The sequence below is a fragment of the Dermacentor variabilis genome, chromosome 11 (assembly GCF_050947875.1).
Source record: "Dermacentor variabilis isolate Ectoservices chromosome 11, ASM5094787v1, whole genome shotgun sequence".
Lineage (NCBI taxonomy): Eukaryota > Metazoa > Arthropoda > Arachnida > Ixodida > Ixodidae > Dermacentor > Dermacentor variabilis.
In genome coordinates this window covers 51311657-51327065 of record NC_134578.1, presented here as the reverse complement: position 1 = coordinate 51327065, position 15409 = coordinate 51311657, and the positions used below count along the sequence as shown (strand labels likewise).

The 15409-nt window shown below is 46.8% G+C and overlaps 1 protein-coding gene across 1 annotated transcript in view; it reads right to left on the bottom strand.

The window, feature by feature from the left end:
• Positions 1-15409, bottom strand: part of LOC142564280 (uncharacterized) — a 53695-nt gene that overhangs the window by 8895 nt on the left and 29391 nt on the right. Inside the window, exons 11-15 of the mRNA XM_075675221.1 lie at positions 12478-12630; positions 11750-11980; positions 8138-8300; positions 6261-6446; positions 1200-1304 (exon numbers count right to left, since the gene is read on the bottom strand). Of these exons, the coding sequence (XP_075531336.1) occupies positions 1200-1304; positions 6261-6446; positions 8138-8300; positions 11750-11980; positions 12478-12630 (838 nt within the window). The remainder of the gene's footprint in view (positions 1-1199; positions 1305-6260; positions 6447-8137; positions 8301-11749; positions 11981-12477; positions 12631-15409) is intronic.

The window sequence follows — 15409 nt, the reverse complement described above, 5'->3', positions numbered from 1 at the left end:
CACTCCGTCTTTGTCGTCCTCGCCGATGGCATCGAAGCACGGAAAGCAGTACCGTCGGACGACGTGATCAACGACCTCCGCTCTGCTGGGGTTTCCATACCCACGGAAACAACTTTTGAACAGTTTGTTGACTCTTACAACGAGCTCGACTTCCGCGCAGAACTGACTGACGAGGAAATAGTCCGTCAGGTTGTGGGGGATTCAGATGATTCCGATGTTGAAAATGAGGAGCCAATGCCTGCGCCGCCTACAGCGCCGAGTTAACGCGAGCACTGTTGACTCTTTCATCGGTGTACAGTGCTGACATGACCCTTGCTCAGATCGAGGCGAATATGATCGCATGCAACCGGAACGCCGTCAAAACAACAATCAACAAGTTCTTCAAGCTACTGCAGCAATAACACCGGCTGCCCGACGATGCACATGTGCATAATAAACCGGCAGTCGGCTGCATACAGAGTTTTTGAACGCCTCTTTTTATAGCCACTTCACTGATGCTGTGGCAGGGCTTCGGAAGCCTGTTACTTCGACCTTTACCTCTAGATCTGAGAAAAAAAGAAAAAGGGTGCGTTTTTTTGCATGCATTCATTTTTTCGGACTGCCTGAATTTTCGTACGTTTTTACGTTCCCTAGAGGGTCCGAAAAATTGGTCGTTGACTGTACTTGTAATCACAGCCATTCAGGAACACTTGCTTCTGATGGTTATGCAGCTAATTTCTTTTACAGCTAATTTGCACAGCAAAGTCGCAAAGAATATATTGATTTCTATTATGTGCTATGAAAACGTAAATAAAATTTTCAGGAAGTTATTTCAAAAGGTGTTTGTCCGGGGATTTTTAAAATTCTCATTAATCTGAAACATTTGTTAATAAGTTCGCAGTAAGGAGATTTCACAATATTGGTGCATTACATGTCTAAGTTGGGCTTACTGGCCTGTCACAGGCATCATGCTCGGGTGTATGTCTCGATGAGACTTTTCTTAACCAATAGCAGTGCACGTACTTGTAACGAGTACATATAACGAAGCATTTTAGTGCCTGGAGTGACTGCTACCACGAGGTTCAACGGCACTTCAATTAGCTTTGCAGAACTGTAATAACATCAATGAGGAATTGGCAGTATATATGCTGAATTCAATCAATATCGGTCAGCGCTACTTATCCTATGCCTTACCACTACTCAAGCATGGCTAAGCTCACCGAAATTGCCTCGTGGCGCCGAGTTCTCTTTGTGCACTCCGGACGGACGGTACTTGGGGAAGGGCCGGCTCACAGTCTTGGATGTAGAAGGCTGTGGAGAGGTTACTGGGAAGACAGAACGAGCAACAGTGCCGTGGTAAACAATGAGACCACTGGAACAGCAAAGCTGGCACTGCAACACAGGACGTTGCAATGTCAACGTGAGAAGGGACAATCGTCACCAACCCAGTATTCAGAGAGTTTAAAAAGCAGTGCCGACAACTAACCTTTTAAGCTTAGAAACTCTACCATAAGCTTCATTGCACATGAAAATATGACAGCAAGCATGAAAAGCAGAAAAACACTAGCACCAAAATAAAATTTCTTCCAAAAGTTGGTCTCAAAATGCCAGTCAATTTCTTTTTATCCGAGCAATGCTGAGCGATTTCTTGAGTGACAACGGATAGTTTACGTTTGCCTTCACCGATACTGAATGGGCAAGAATGACATATATACGAAATGCTACCCAATAAGTGCACATAAATTTGACAGCAACAGAAGCATGTCACAGTGTACAGCATTCTTCAAGGAAGCTAACAAACATTGAAAATAACCCCGGCAGTTGCCAAACACCAGCTCCATGAGCAAACCAGGTTGCATATACAGTCAACGACCTATTTTTCAGACATGCCCGATTGTTCGGACGGCTTCGCGGCACCACCACGTTGTACCCCATAGAGTCAGTGTACAAGAACGTCTCAAATTTCGGACGCAAGAACCCTCCGCCATCAGATTTTCCAGACTTTCTGCCGTGGCCGCAGGTCTGAAACGGCATTAGTCAAAGCTAGCACCACCACCAATTTTGATTACCTCGCCGCCTCGAACCGCCGCTCTTGTACGCAGATCCACTGGCAGCTGTAGCCACCACCACAGCAACGCTAGGCATAGCTGCTTCGGCATTCGCTGTGAAGCTTCTTGCCGTTCGGTGCCGCGTTTTTCATTGGAACGATTCACTGCCGTCAGCAATGACACTGACTGCCTTTGTAATCCTCGCCAATGGCTTCGAAGCTCGGAAAGCACGACGTGTTGCATAATGCCGGTTCCCGAACGTCAGCTTCGCTTCGATACAACAGTGCTATGCGGTGAAGCATAGGAAAAGTATTGCGGTGAAGCACACTATGGGTGAGAAGGGGCCATTGTCACGGGACACAGTATGTACTCCTTAACTATACACGCGTGCATCCGCAGTCTCCTATCGTAATACAAGCACCGATACGCCCAACAAGTGTAACTGGCAAGCCTTCGGAGCTTTTTTGAATGTGCCTGTGGCGATTTGAGCCCTTAGAGGCAGTAAAAGGCATGCATTTTTTTTTTTTTTACGTTTTTTGCGGACCCTAGGGAGTCGCGAAAAATTGTACGCCGACTGTAGTTGGTGAAAATGGTCCCCAATGCACTGCTTTCTTTTCTACTTTAAAAAGTACCAATACTGTAGTTCTTGGTGTCATTCTCTAGGTATCGCTGTTTTCTCTTCTGTTCATGTTTGTTTAATGCAATTTCATTGCTTTCTTTTGTTCTGCATCTTTCCTTGCTGCTCACTACAGCAAGAGTCCACCAGGAAGGATACTAACGGAAGAGCAGAACTGGATCGGCATAGAGGCTTCCAGAACTAAACCTAAAGGTGATCACACTGACTGCTGTCTCCGTTGCAATCATGAGCGATGAATTCTCATCCTTTCTGAAAACTTTCTGCAGCATTCCGAGTCTTTTTACCCTTGCATTGCTCAAGCAGCTGGGGCTCGGAGAGACTCTGGTAAAATGGCAGAAGAGCAGTACCAGCTACATTACTTGCCAGTTTGCATTTGTGGTTTGGGTGACCACAAGCTTTTGCTGCTTCATGCTTTCATAAGCTTGTGGGACCAGCAGGGCAATGTTAACGGTTTGCTTGCATCACATGATAAAATGTTCCCATGACGGCCCTATGCATTTCGTCAACCTCGGAGTGCTTTTTGAGAGCCCTCCTATAGTAGGCAGTTAGGTTTTTGATAACGTTCTTCGTTAGGCCTCTTTTGCCATTAAGAGGCTGGTCTTTCTTGCCGCAATTATAGGAAGAGCAAATCACTTTTTTTTTTGCACACGGTTCATTCAATCTTTGTAAGTGAGATTAACCATAAGTTGCATCTTGATTGAGTGCCAGGAATGGACGACTGCCAGCACAGCACACTTTGTTCGTATAATGAAGGTCATTCTTGGGAAGTGAGTGCCCGAAGAGTGAGTGCCCAACTTCCATCATTCTTACGTTTAGATTAGTATTATGGTCTTGACGCTCCTGAGTCTGCTTCCTCTGGCTGTAGCCCCTGTCACCTTCCTTAAGCCCTAGCATTCACCCATGGCATCAGTTTGATAGAATAGAATCTAGCAGTAACCCTGCATAAAACCCTGCAACAGTTCCAGTGCCAATACAAGATGTGTGACCACATGTCATGCACATGCCATCATACGTAACAGCCGCATTTTCAGTGAACCCTAGTTCCATTTCTTCACGTGCTGCACACAGTCATAGCATCCCTGAACACGCTTGCTGCAGTTGCAACAGGTTGAAATGCTTTCTTCAGATGCGATGTGTTGATTACCAACGAAGATATTTTCAGTGCCGCTGAACCCTTGCAATGCTCTTCATGGCTTGCATTCACCTCAAATTCACTTCAAATGCTTGGCCGCCTTTAAAGTTTTGCGAGTGTTGAAGACCACTCACTTTCAACAGTACCTGCCGCATGTGCAGCAGGCCACCAATAGCTTTATCGCCGAACCAAGCCTTGTGCCCAGCTGCATCCCAATTCCAGATTGAAGACAGCTTTGGTATGTGGTGTTCCTTAACAGTGCATTCAGCGCTGGGATTTGAACCCCCAAGAACTGATCGGCCAGCTCTGCAGCTGGCAAAGTTTGACCATTGCTGGTCAGTTGCATCTTCCTTTCAGTTGCCGACATGGAACAACGATCGGCGGACTCGGTTCCAAATGCGGCTTCATTCCAAATGCAAATTTTGGTTCCAGATGCACCTGAATGGAGCATGAGAGGCACTCACAGATGGTGTGTCTTCTGTAATGCAAGAGACACAGATTGGCACCCAAAGCCCTCGCGAGAAATTCCCCTTCACCGAGGAAATCGCTCGCTACTACAGTTGAATGAATAATGGACTGCAAATGATTGTTGGCTATTGACCGATGCCTGCACACAGAGCTTTGTCAACAGCGCGCATAACGAACCGAGCTCCAAAAGCACTTTCGCCTTGCACCTCGTTGGTGCATTCGTGGCACCTCGGCAAAACAGAATGTAGAATGTGGCAAGCACGTTCGGCAGTCGCAGGCGATGCTTCATCCAGAGTAGTGTCACGTGAAGCACAGAGCATATATGTCACATTCATGTGAAACACTCATGTAACGGCACGCTTGGCGTGTGGCAAATTCTGTTGGCGCTCATAGGCATTACTTTGCCCAGAATTCCGTTGCGCATGCATGTGGCACAGCATTCTAACTGTCGATCTCTAGGCGATCGCAGCAAAGTCACCGTCACAAGCAACTGCAGACGGCTCTTTCTCGTCTTTTCGCAAGGTTTAGAGAGGTGTTTTCAGCTGTGAGACTGCCAATGGCACTCCAGACTAAGTAGTGCCTACGAGTCTCGACAGAGTTTGCTACATGCCAATGAGTCGTATACATCTTTTCGAACGATTGTAGCTGATCCCAATTGCACGAGGACGATCAAAACAACGCAGTAAGAAAAGGAGCATGCTGCAGACAGATAGCAGCAGCAGATGCAGCACTCGCACGCGGAATGATGCACCGAGAAAACGGGGGTTGCCAAGGCAACAGTGCACTTGACCGATGGCGGCATGCTGGACACCACATGACAAGAAAGTCAGCTATGAAGATGCCGCTATAAAAGAGAGGGGAACCTCTTTTCTTTCTTTTTTTTATATATTGTCACGTGGTGGTGACGTTGAAGAACACAGTAGCAATACTGCGAACGACAAAACTAACTATTATTGGGCGAACCTATACCCACAAAAACAGGCTACACTTATAGCACAACGATAGCGGCGAACACGGTCGGCGATCATCGAAAATCTGATCAGTGCGTCGAGCGCATCGGCTTTTATAGATCAGTCATCGAATGTTCCAGATTAACCGCTGGGACCCACGTATCTTTCGCAAAGTTCTACACTATTCGCGTCGTGCATACATGCAATCAGATTACACAAGTTGCGGTGAAAGACAGTGGACGGAAGCATCGATAACATTCCAGAAACTTCTTTTACATGCAGGCGCGTCCTGCACTGTGCGATAACATTTGTTACGCGGCGAAACGTGGTCGCCCGATAAAGATAAGTACACGTGTCAATATGTTTGCTCTGTGCTTAAAGAAGGGAACTGGTGTGGAAGAAAAAAGGAGGAAAGAAGCAGCTTTCAAATGACACCCATGATGGTGGTGCTCTGCAGCACGAAAGACCTGAGATGGCTATGAACTCCATTGTGCAATTTTCAGCTCCTTTGTCCCCGTCCACATTGACAAAATACTTTTTCTTGGGTACTCAGAACATTTCCAGCCAAATCATTTTGATACAGTACAGATTAAAAGTTACGGATGCTGAAACACTTCATTTCCAAAAATTGATTTCGCAATCTAATCCCCACGTCCCCCTTTAAAGATTGCAGAAGGAGCCAGAGGTGAAAGTTCTTGCACAGAATTTATCACTCCGAGATGGGAGTAGCTAGTAGAAAGCACATTGGGGAACCGCATTACAAATCAAGAATTGATCATACTTTGAACATTACTGAAATTCCTTTGAGGGGTGACACTTTTTGTGCAAGCCATTCAGGATTGAAACTATTGCACAAAATGTTTGTATAACATCAAATGATGTCTTCTTTTCACATTTTAAGTTGCTAAAAAGATTAACTAGATGTATCCCCAATTCTGCGATGCCTTATAAAAGGTAATAGAGGCACCTCACAATAATAATATTGAGAGAAAGCTTGGAAACACCCCTGCTGAGAAACACGGGAGCACAGCGAAACTATTGCTCACTTGGTTGGAACACTCGCAGCCTTGGAGTGTCGCTCACAAACGTGTCATTCGCCGTGCCCATCTCCATCGAGCTCCAGGATGGTGTTGCAGATGCGACGGCCATGTCCGCACTTCCGCTGCGTCTGTGCCGGCGCGGATGCGGGGAGCCGTTCGGGAACCGGACGAACGTTGCGTCTCCTGTGTAGTCTGACCCAAAGCCAACAAAAGAGAGGTACATATGAAGGCAGGATATCTAAAGGCATAAAGTTGATTGAACAAATTCTAGAGAAAAATCTCCCTACAGCACTCCCGCATTGAAATCGGTAACCGTATGGGCGCCTCCACATTGCTACTCTTTGCAGGCGCGCAAGCACAGACGACGATAAGCGATTCAGACGAGGCACACGATCAATGCGGTCGTGAGCCTCCCTCGGTATGGTGGCGCCATCAAGTTCAGGTTCCTGCACCGTATGTTTTATATCATAATTTTATATATAGCCATCAGATCATCTTGAAAAACTGTATAGAGTGAGCTTTACACACTGTGCATTGTACACTTGCTGCACCTAAATGCTTCTTTTCGCATTTTTTAGATCTTTAGCATTACAAAAATCGGAGTTAGCAACGTGGTCGCACTTTTGCAGTTACCCCCTTTTTTTTTGCCCAACTTTTCCTCTAGAGTTGGTGTACTATGTCTAAGGCACACCAGAAGAGCAATGCAGATTCAGTTTTACATTGTGCTTCGTGCACTGAAAATGGCTTGTTATATCAGAACAAGGCAGAAGTTCACAGGCAGACGGACGCGTGAAATTAAAATTAAATTCTGGGGTGTCATGTGCCAAAACAACAATCCAATTATGAGGCAAGCCATTGTAGGGGACTACGGATTAATTTGGTTGGAATATTAGGTTCGATACGAATACTCAAATCAAATCGAATATATTGCTGGCTGTGCAGGACCAAACAGGGTTCTTAGCATTCGGTTCCAATCTAAGAATATGGGGGCGAATTTGTGCTGAATTCTGTGACAATTTCGTGCTGCTAACATAATTTTGCCTGTAGGGCACACTTAGCCACTTGGCGTTCAAACCTTGCGGAAAAGCCAGCTTCTTTGTAGCACGATGCAGAGGTTTGCTAATGCGAGTGCACTTTTCAGTTTCTTTTTCCCCCCAGTGCCACTCCTAATTTCGAGCTTATTGCTTGACAGCAAGTGCGATGAGCCACAACAGGCATAAGGTCAAATTCCTCCGAGTTCATGGGTATTTGATGCGGTATAAGGCACAGGCTGGCGAGGCCAGCCAGTGGGAATTACTAAATTTTCAAAGTTAACATGAGCCAAAACACGATGTTTTAGTATAACCGCTTACTAGTCTAGTTTTGTCAATGTTGAAAATGCAATTGCTGTTCCAACATAACAAATTAACCCAACTTACTAATAAATGCATGCCCATATCATTTGATACTTGATTTGATATTCGACGCGAAGTGTTGGTATTTGATTCGTATTCAAAAATTTTGATATTCACACACGCCTTAAATTAACCCAGCTTGCTATTAAATGCACATGCATATGATTATTTGCCATTCAAAGTTAAGTATTTGTATTTGAAAATTTTGATATTTGCACACCCCTACATCTTTTTGTTGAATTGTTATGGTTCGTTTCAACAAGCGTCAACTGCATAGGCTTTTCTAACCATTGAACAACACACTAGCCCCGAGTTGACGTTCAAAAATTACGACTGCGCACCGAGTCAGTGCTGGAACTTCGCCACGCTGTCGCCACCGGTCTTTTGTTCTTACGCATTTTTTCGGCTCATATCAGTCCCCGAGAGGGAGCCGTTGCTTTGGGGCCGCAAGGCGGACAGAATCTGCAACCGCCAAAAGAGAAACCTCACCTTCGAACGCTTCCTCCAGGTTGCCAGACGGTAATGCGACAGACTTTCGCCGCACCGTGGTCGCCAGCCGCCAGCAGGGAGCCTGCAGCAGACTCGTAAGGTCCAACGGACCGTCCGTTGCCTCCTCCTGCTCATCAGCCCATTTGACACCAGGGCCCTTGGCCTGGCAAGCAGAGACAAACCCATGAGAAGGTGAGAGACATAGCTTGAGCTGTGGCTGTTCACTGAAACACATTCACCCCTCAGCTGGAAAAAAAGAAATACTACCTTTTCGTACATAGTCAGTTCTGTGGAACCAACCGTTTCATACATAGCAGTCAGCGCTGAGGAACAGCAGTGCGACTCACAAACGCAAACAAAGGAGGACGTGGACACTGAGGACGTGGACACCGAGGACGTGGAAAAGTTCGTAGGCTGTCCTCTCTCGGCACCCGAAGCTTTCCTAAAGCGCGATAGGTCCACAGCCGATCGCGCACAGTTGTTCACGTGGTAGGTGGCTGCCGAATAGGGGCGTTGAAAAGTAAGGCTGGATGGAGGCGCGGAGGCACGGCTGAGAGGTGCGGCCGCAGACTGTATAGGAGACTACCCGGAGCAGCTGTTTGGCGACAGATTGCATGCGCTCAAAGTACAATATATCCAATGTCTGGTTCATTATAACAAATACAATTTACATGCATCATGATAGGAGAACTTCGAGTGTTCGATAGAGAGCATATTTTGCTCTATCTGAGTTCGTTATATTCGTGTTTGACTATTTGCGAATGCATCGAAGTATCTTAAGATACAAGTGAAAATTATCGTATCAGATAAAATAATCACGGTATTATCTTGTATCTGCATCTGAAATACTTGTTGCCCAAGTATCTTGTGTCGCATCATGATACAATTGCAAAGTAATTTTGCCCAGCCCTGCCAATAACTTTTCATGCACTAAATGTAATATTTTGAGAAAGTGTCTCTAGCCTTTCTAGCATTGCCTGCTCCGTATGAAATGGCGTACAGGGGCAACATTGCCTGGGTATCCCTTTCGAGGATGCTTTCACAATACAGCGTTCTTGGCATGATGCCAAGCCTCAGCTGAATTGGAATGCGAACCTGGCATTTAAATGCCAGATATGCACCTTAGGTTGGCTTTGTCCAAGCACGCTGTCGTAGCACAGTGGCAGGGATGCAGTCATTCGCAGACGACAAGGCGTTGCCGCTAGCCTCACAAAAATGCTAGTCCAATCGAACCCTGCCATAACAGAAGCCCAAGACAATCACATTTTCACAACAAAAATATTGTTGTAGCCCTGGCAAATGCCCATCGGAATCAACGCATTTCGTATCACAACGACGAAATGGTCCTAAACTGCAATCCTGCATTAACGAAATTTCACAGAACATTAGTCCCCGTATACCTACTCACGCAAAGCAAAGTTCAAAAAAGTGCTCAAATGCATTTTGTGCTGCTTAAAACTGTAAAATGCTGCAACAGCAAGCTTCCTCAGCTGCTATTTTTGTTTACAAAATCAGCAAAGCATCGGAAGCAACTGCTGGCACTGCAAACACGTCGTGGCCACCATCTTGTTCGCCGATTGATCATTTCAAATGGCACAGCCACACAGACCCGTGCAGACCGTACAGTACAGAGAAAACTGTGGCGTGCAACGAAAACAAAGTACAGAGAAAACAAAATCCACGTCTCACCGAAGAGGACTTCTTTTAAGGTGTCTGAAACTGCGGGCCACTGCACAGGCTGCCACACCTACAGCCGTGATCGAGAAGCGAGACCGTATTGTGTCGCCAAAAGCGACTATTTGAGATAGGATACGTCCCCTGAATTAAGCATGCTTCAATACCGCCCAACAGTCATCGCTAAGGGTCTGGCTATTTGCCAGAAGGCGCCCATATTCTGAGTCAATCTATGTTGGCAATACAATTACTTTCTTGAGATTGCGTGCCTCAGCACCAGACTAGTCAGCGTCGACAGGAGAGTTCCACGCACCGAGCGAAAGCGTTCCCGACTCCAAGATGATGTGCTTACCACTGCAGGAAAGCTCCGGCACGAAGACACCGACGCTTCAGTTGCCAAATCATGCAAAAGTGATCGTATCCCTGAAAGTTACCGATTACAGTAGAATCTCCATGACACGATCACACCCGATGCGAATTTTGCAATGGTCCCGGCGCACGTAAGCCTATTAGCTTACAACGTGCTACATTTCAAATGTTGCAGACAGCATTCCTGCCGCGGCGAATGATACGAACAATCGAGCCACCTCAGAATCCTGGCAAGGAGGCCCCAGCACTCTGGTAGCGCCAGGCATGTGCTAAGCGCACAGCTCACTGCTGCCAAAATGCGCATGAAACAAGCGCACCATTGATCCAGATTCACATCGGCTGATAGGAGTGCTACCTGCTTGCCACTGCAGTAACTAATTGTGACGATAGTTTTCCCTTTTCACATTTGCTTTTGTTGCTTTCATTTCTGCCTGGAGAAACACAGCACTGCGACTACCTGAATCTTCGACCTCTCGTGTTTACAGCGATACCGAGATGGCGGCACTGCATCAATGGAAAGCTGCACTCATGCAATCAGCGTTGCGATAGCAGCTCCGGAAGCCCAATTTGCTTATTTGGAAGACGACATACTCAAAATTCCAATTGAAATTAGGAATGCAGGGAAAAAAAAAAAACTTAGAAAGCCTGAAATTTTGAGCGAGTTGGGCATTCCATTGCCATGTACCCCCTTTGATTGCTCAAAAGCTTGGAAAAAATTTTGCAGCACATATTCTGGGCAATACAAATTTTTGTGCCATCTCGAGAGATTCGTATCATCGAGATTCTACTGTATACAGCTCCACGCCAGTGAAGCCATCACTTACCAACGCATGGGGCACACTTCGTGCTGTCGGCAATGCGGTTCTGGTTGGCCTCAAGCAAGACTCGCCGAAGTAAGCCAACAGAATTTTGACAGTGAACTTTGATTCTTCGGCACATAGTCAAACGTTTTCGCTTGCCCCACCAATCTCGTAATTGCAGGATTCAAATGCAACTCAGAAAGCGATCACCTGACAACGCCATCCTAGGGCTACTAAGTCCTATGCAGTAATCAACTTCTATAGTAAAATTAGAAGAGTGCAAAGAAAGAATGACATGGACAAGACAGAACACAAGTGCTCAATAGCAACTGACGCCTCTCAGGAAAAGGCAAGATGAAAAAGAGAAATCAGGGTTTGCGCAGGCACAGAACAAACCTCACAGAGGCACTGAAAAATGAAAAAATTTCTGGCAGTCCTTTATCAGACTTAAGGATCTTGTCAGCTCATGGTTTGTAGAAACCTCGCTTCTCCCTTTCACGAGATAACAGATGTGTCACTAACACAACCACCACCCCTTTTCCTTGATAAAGCTTCCGAGAGCTCACAAGCCACAGCGTCCATGCTTCCACCTATAATATCTTGTCATGAAGCAGATTTCAGATTTCTTCATTTCACCTTTTCCCGAGAGGCATCAGTTGTTAGCGAGAGCGCTTGTGTTCCATCTTGTCCATGACCTTTTTTTTGCACTCAATTTTACTAATACCATGAACCAACTGGCTCAGCAGGAAGCCCTGTTCTTGGCAATCACCTTTTTCACAACGGCCGCATGAGCATCTCGCTGGTCCGTGCTACAGCAATTGCGGGCCTCCAGGATGACGTAGAGGCTGCGCAGGTGGGGGATGGCGACGCTGTTCAGACTCTCCCAGTGGTTGCACTTTTGGCCCAGAAGCTCGGCAAGCTGGGCAAACATCTGCTGCTGACCCTGGGTCTCGGCCTGCTCCACCAGTGGCTCCAGCACAGCTATCTCCGCTTCCACGGCCTGCCCAAGGACGGGCAAGAAAAGCAAGGCGTTTATTACATGGGACAGAAGGGGATATAGTCACCGTCATCGTCCAGACAATAGCAAAACTATGAGTAGGGAATTTATTGCTTTACTGGGCGAACTTGCATCAAGAAAAACAAAGCAAAATGCCGCTCAAGACACAAAGATAGCGACAAGAACAGTCAGTCGTCAAAACCTGACCTACAGGTCATTTCCGTTGGCTATTTACACGTTTCTAATCGTATATTCCAGTGTTATTCCTGATACACGCACGTGTTCCAGAACGTACAAGACCATTTGTGTCTTGCACGCAGTCCGATTACAGAATCCGCGACAACGTTTGGGAAGGTTCCGAAATGTGTAGGCGCATCTCACACAGAACAATAACTTGGTAACAGCGATTACCAAATGACAAACAGTCACCGGAAGTAAAAAAAATCTACATGTGTGAATGTTTGCCCAGGGCATCCCTCGAAAAACAACTGCACGCCCACCTCCAAGCAGCCAGCTGCGGACGCCTCTGCAAGAAGGTCCTCGCCAAACTCGAAGTTGCGGCGACGCTCATTGTGGAGGGCCTCGAGCTTTTCCTTGGCATCACGGCGTACAGCTGCTTGCGACTGCAGGAAATTGTGAAGTCTCTCGGACTCCTGGATATGAAAGAACAAAGAGGAAGGAAAGGCAACTGTGAGCAATGCTGCAGAGGGGCAGATCTCTGCAGTAAAGAACTAAGTGGCAGTGTCACGTGACAATATCCAAGCAGAGTCGCACACTCCCATGACTAAACGCTTTCTTTTTTCCCCCAATACAACCATTCCGCTAGTTTCAATTTTAGATCCACCTGCCATCCTAGTGTGATCGCTAAACTTAACCAGGACTAACAAATGCGCAGCTTGTTGCTGTCAAAATGCATGCTAACCACGCGCCGGCGATTCAAATCTGTCAGCTAATAAGAGCACTTCCTGTGTCCGCATGGCAGCAATAACAAATTGTGACGCTAGCTTTTATTTTCGTTACATTTTGCTTTATGCCTGCTTGGCGAAATACGACGCTATGGCTATTCAAAGGTCGGATCGTTCCTCTTGACAACTGTGACGAAATGGCGGTGCTGCGTCAACGGAAAGTCGTGCTAGTCGCACACTCCGCGGTGTGATGGCACCTCCTGTTGCCCAACCTAGTTTTTTTTGTTGACAGCACACTGGAAAAGTGCAATTTTCTTAACTTCTACATCACCTTTCTTTCCAATATTTCCCCATGTGATAAAAGAACACCCAAGGACTGTCAAAAAAGATCCACGATGTTAAATGGTCGACCGACGCAGTGGCGGGAGACCTTGCGAGGAAGAAACCTAGGTGCAGAGACCATTTCCCGAGTCTCAAGACTCGCGTGGTGAACAATTAATCACCATGTGGAGCCAATAGGCAAGCAATCCAGAAAACGCATAGGAAAATTACCTGTTTTCTGTTTGAATGAAGGGCGGAATAATAAATGAAAATGAACAAAAAGGTAACTTGAAGCTATTTGGAGCCGAACAGACACCTTTCGCATTATGTATGCGATGCTCTACCATTGAACTGCCAAACCCCCTTCAACTTTCTGGAGTATTTGTGTATATATATATAGCACTAATATATCTAGCACTAGAAATCGTAGACATTTCCACTCAGGACAAATATTTTTACATTTTAATTTAAAAAAACTGAATTTTTCACCCATGCTTTCCCCCTTACTTAACTGCCTATTGGCTTCATGTGGTTCTATAGGGAAAAAAATGCACAGATCCAACACAATTCTGGACTAAATTATGTGAAGATCGTTTCAGTAAGCGAGGTAGCAGCAGTAATGGATGATACGAGCACAACCTTGTCACCTCTGCAGCATCACAAGGTGCAAGGCGATGCATGATGCTGACTGACAGAATATTACATATGACTCTTATCTAAATACAGCGGCATCTCGCTAAACCATGCCCGCTGAAGCCGTAGCAGTACATTGTGTACCTGTCGGTTAATGCGTACTGTTCACTTCTCGTTGCGTGCCCGTCACACTCCTCAGTCGCACTCTCTAGCTCCTACGGCCAACCGATTCTGCACGGAGTGCTCCAAGTGCGAGTTAGTATGTGTTGGATGCGTACACGCGCACACCGTGGCCGGTGCAAAGCTGTAGCCTCTGAACTGCGTCGCGCACTTTCTCGGACTAGTAATCTTGGAGGCCATGGCGGAGCACCCTGTAGCCTCTGAACTGCGCCGCACACTCTCTTGGACTAATAATCTTTGAGTCCATGGCGCAGCGCCCTTGCAAGATCCCACTGCCGGCAAGAGTGCTCTTGCACAGCGGTCGAGCGAGAGCTGCGTTGAGAGCCACGGAAATAATGCACACACGCGTGCAGTCGTTTTGTTTGCCGCCCGTGTTTCACGTGTGCAGAACTTCGCTACAGTGATATGCAGACGCAGCAAGATTGTGAAACGGCCAAACAATGTCGAACAGGCGAGTAAAAGGCATTGTGGGCTGCGAGGCGCTGCTCACAGAATTTTTGTTGCAGCGACAAGGTGGCGGCGACACTGCCATTTTCCACATTTTGCAGCGCCGCCAACTACGTCAAAACCCGCGAAGACTTGTCCGGCAGCGACACCGTCAACTCTGCCAGTGCCAAGTTACCCAGCCCAAGCGACGGCGAAGACGACAACAATGCCGAGCCGGAAGACGTGCCGTGTCCGACAGTTGTGGAAACGGCGCGAGCACTGGATGCGATGCGGCCGTTCGCTGGAACGAGGAGGTTAATCGAAACATCCTTCCAGCTGGACGGCTTCGAGACTGCGCGTGTTGCTGTGAGGCTGCCGAAACGGCAAAACAAAAGCGACTAATTTTTTGTGGCCTCTTTTCACGAAATAAAAAGGTTTCTTGGCTTTCTTGCAAAACATGTTTCATCTCCCCAGGCAGGTAAGTAAATGTCTCTTACTTTTGGGCAAAGTCATAGTGCCGCTGTTCCACTTCCGATTTAAGGCTTCATACACCTCGAGTCAAAGTGGCACATTCATTCTGGGGGATTGGCAGAGTGGGCACACCCAGTGGCACACAAATCTAGTGACCAAAGTTATCTACTAGGTTTGACCACAGCCAGTAACAAGTTATCTATTTGTGCACACACCAAGTGGTGGAGAATACCAAGCCCCGAGAAAAAAACGAAGCTTCGCTTTAGAAAAAGCGTCCCAGTTTCTCCAACTTTTCCTGCTCATCACCCAAGGCATCGCACAGGAGCTTGCTCCTCACCAGAGCATTGCTGCCACAGCTGGATATCGAACCCTGGACCTTGTGCACGGCAGCAGAATGCCCTAGCCACTGGAAGTGTGCATAAGGTTGCATGTGCTCCCATTGGCACTTAGGTTCCCTAGCACCCTCTCCCAGACGTTGCCGTTGTGGTTTGGCCAC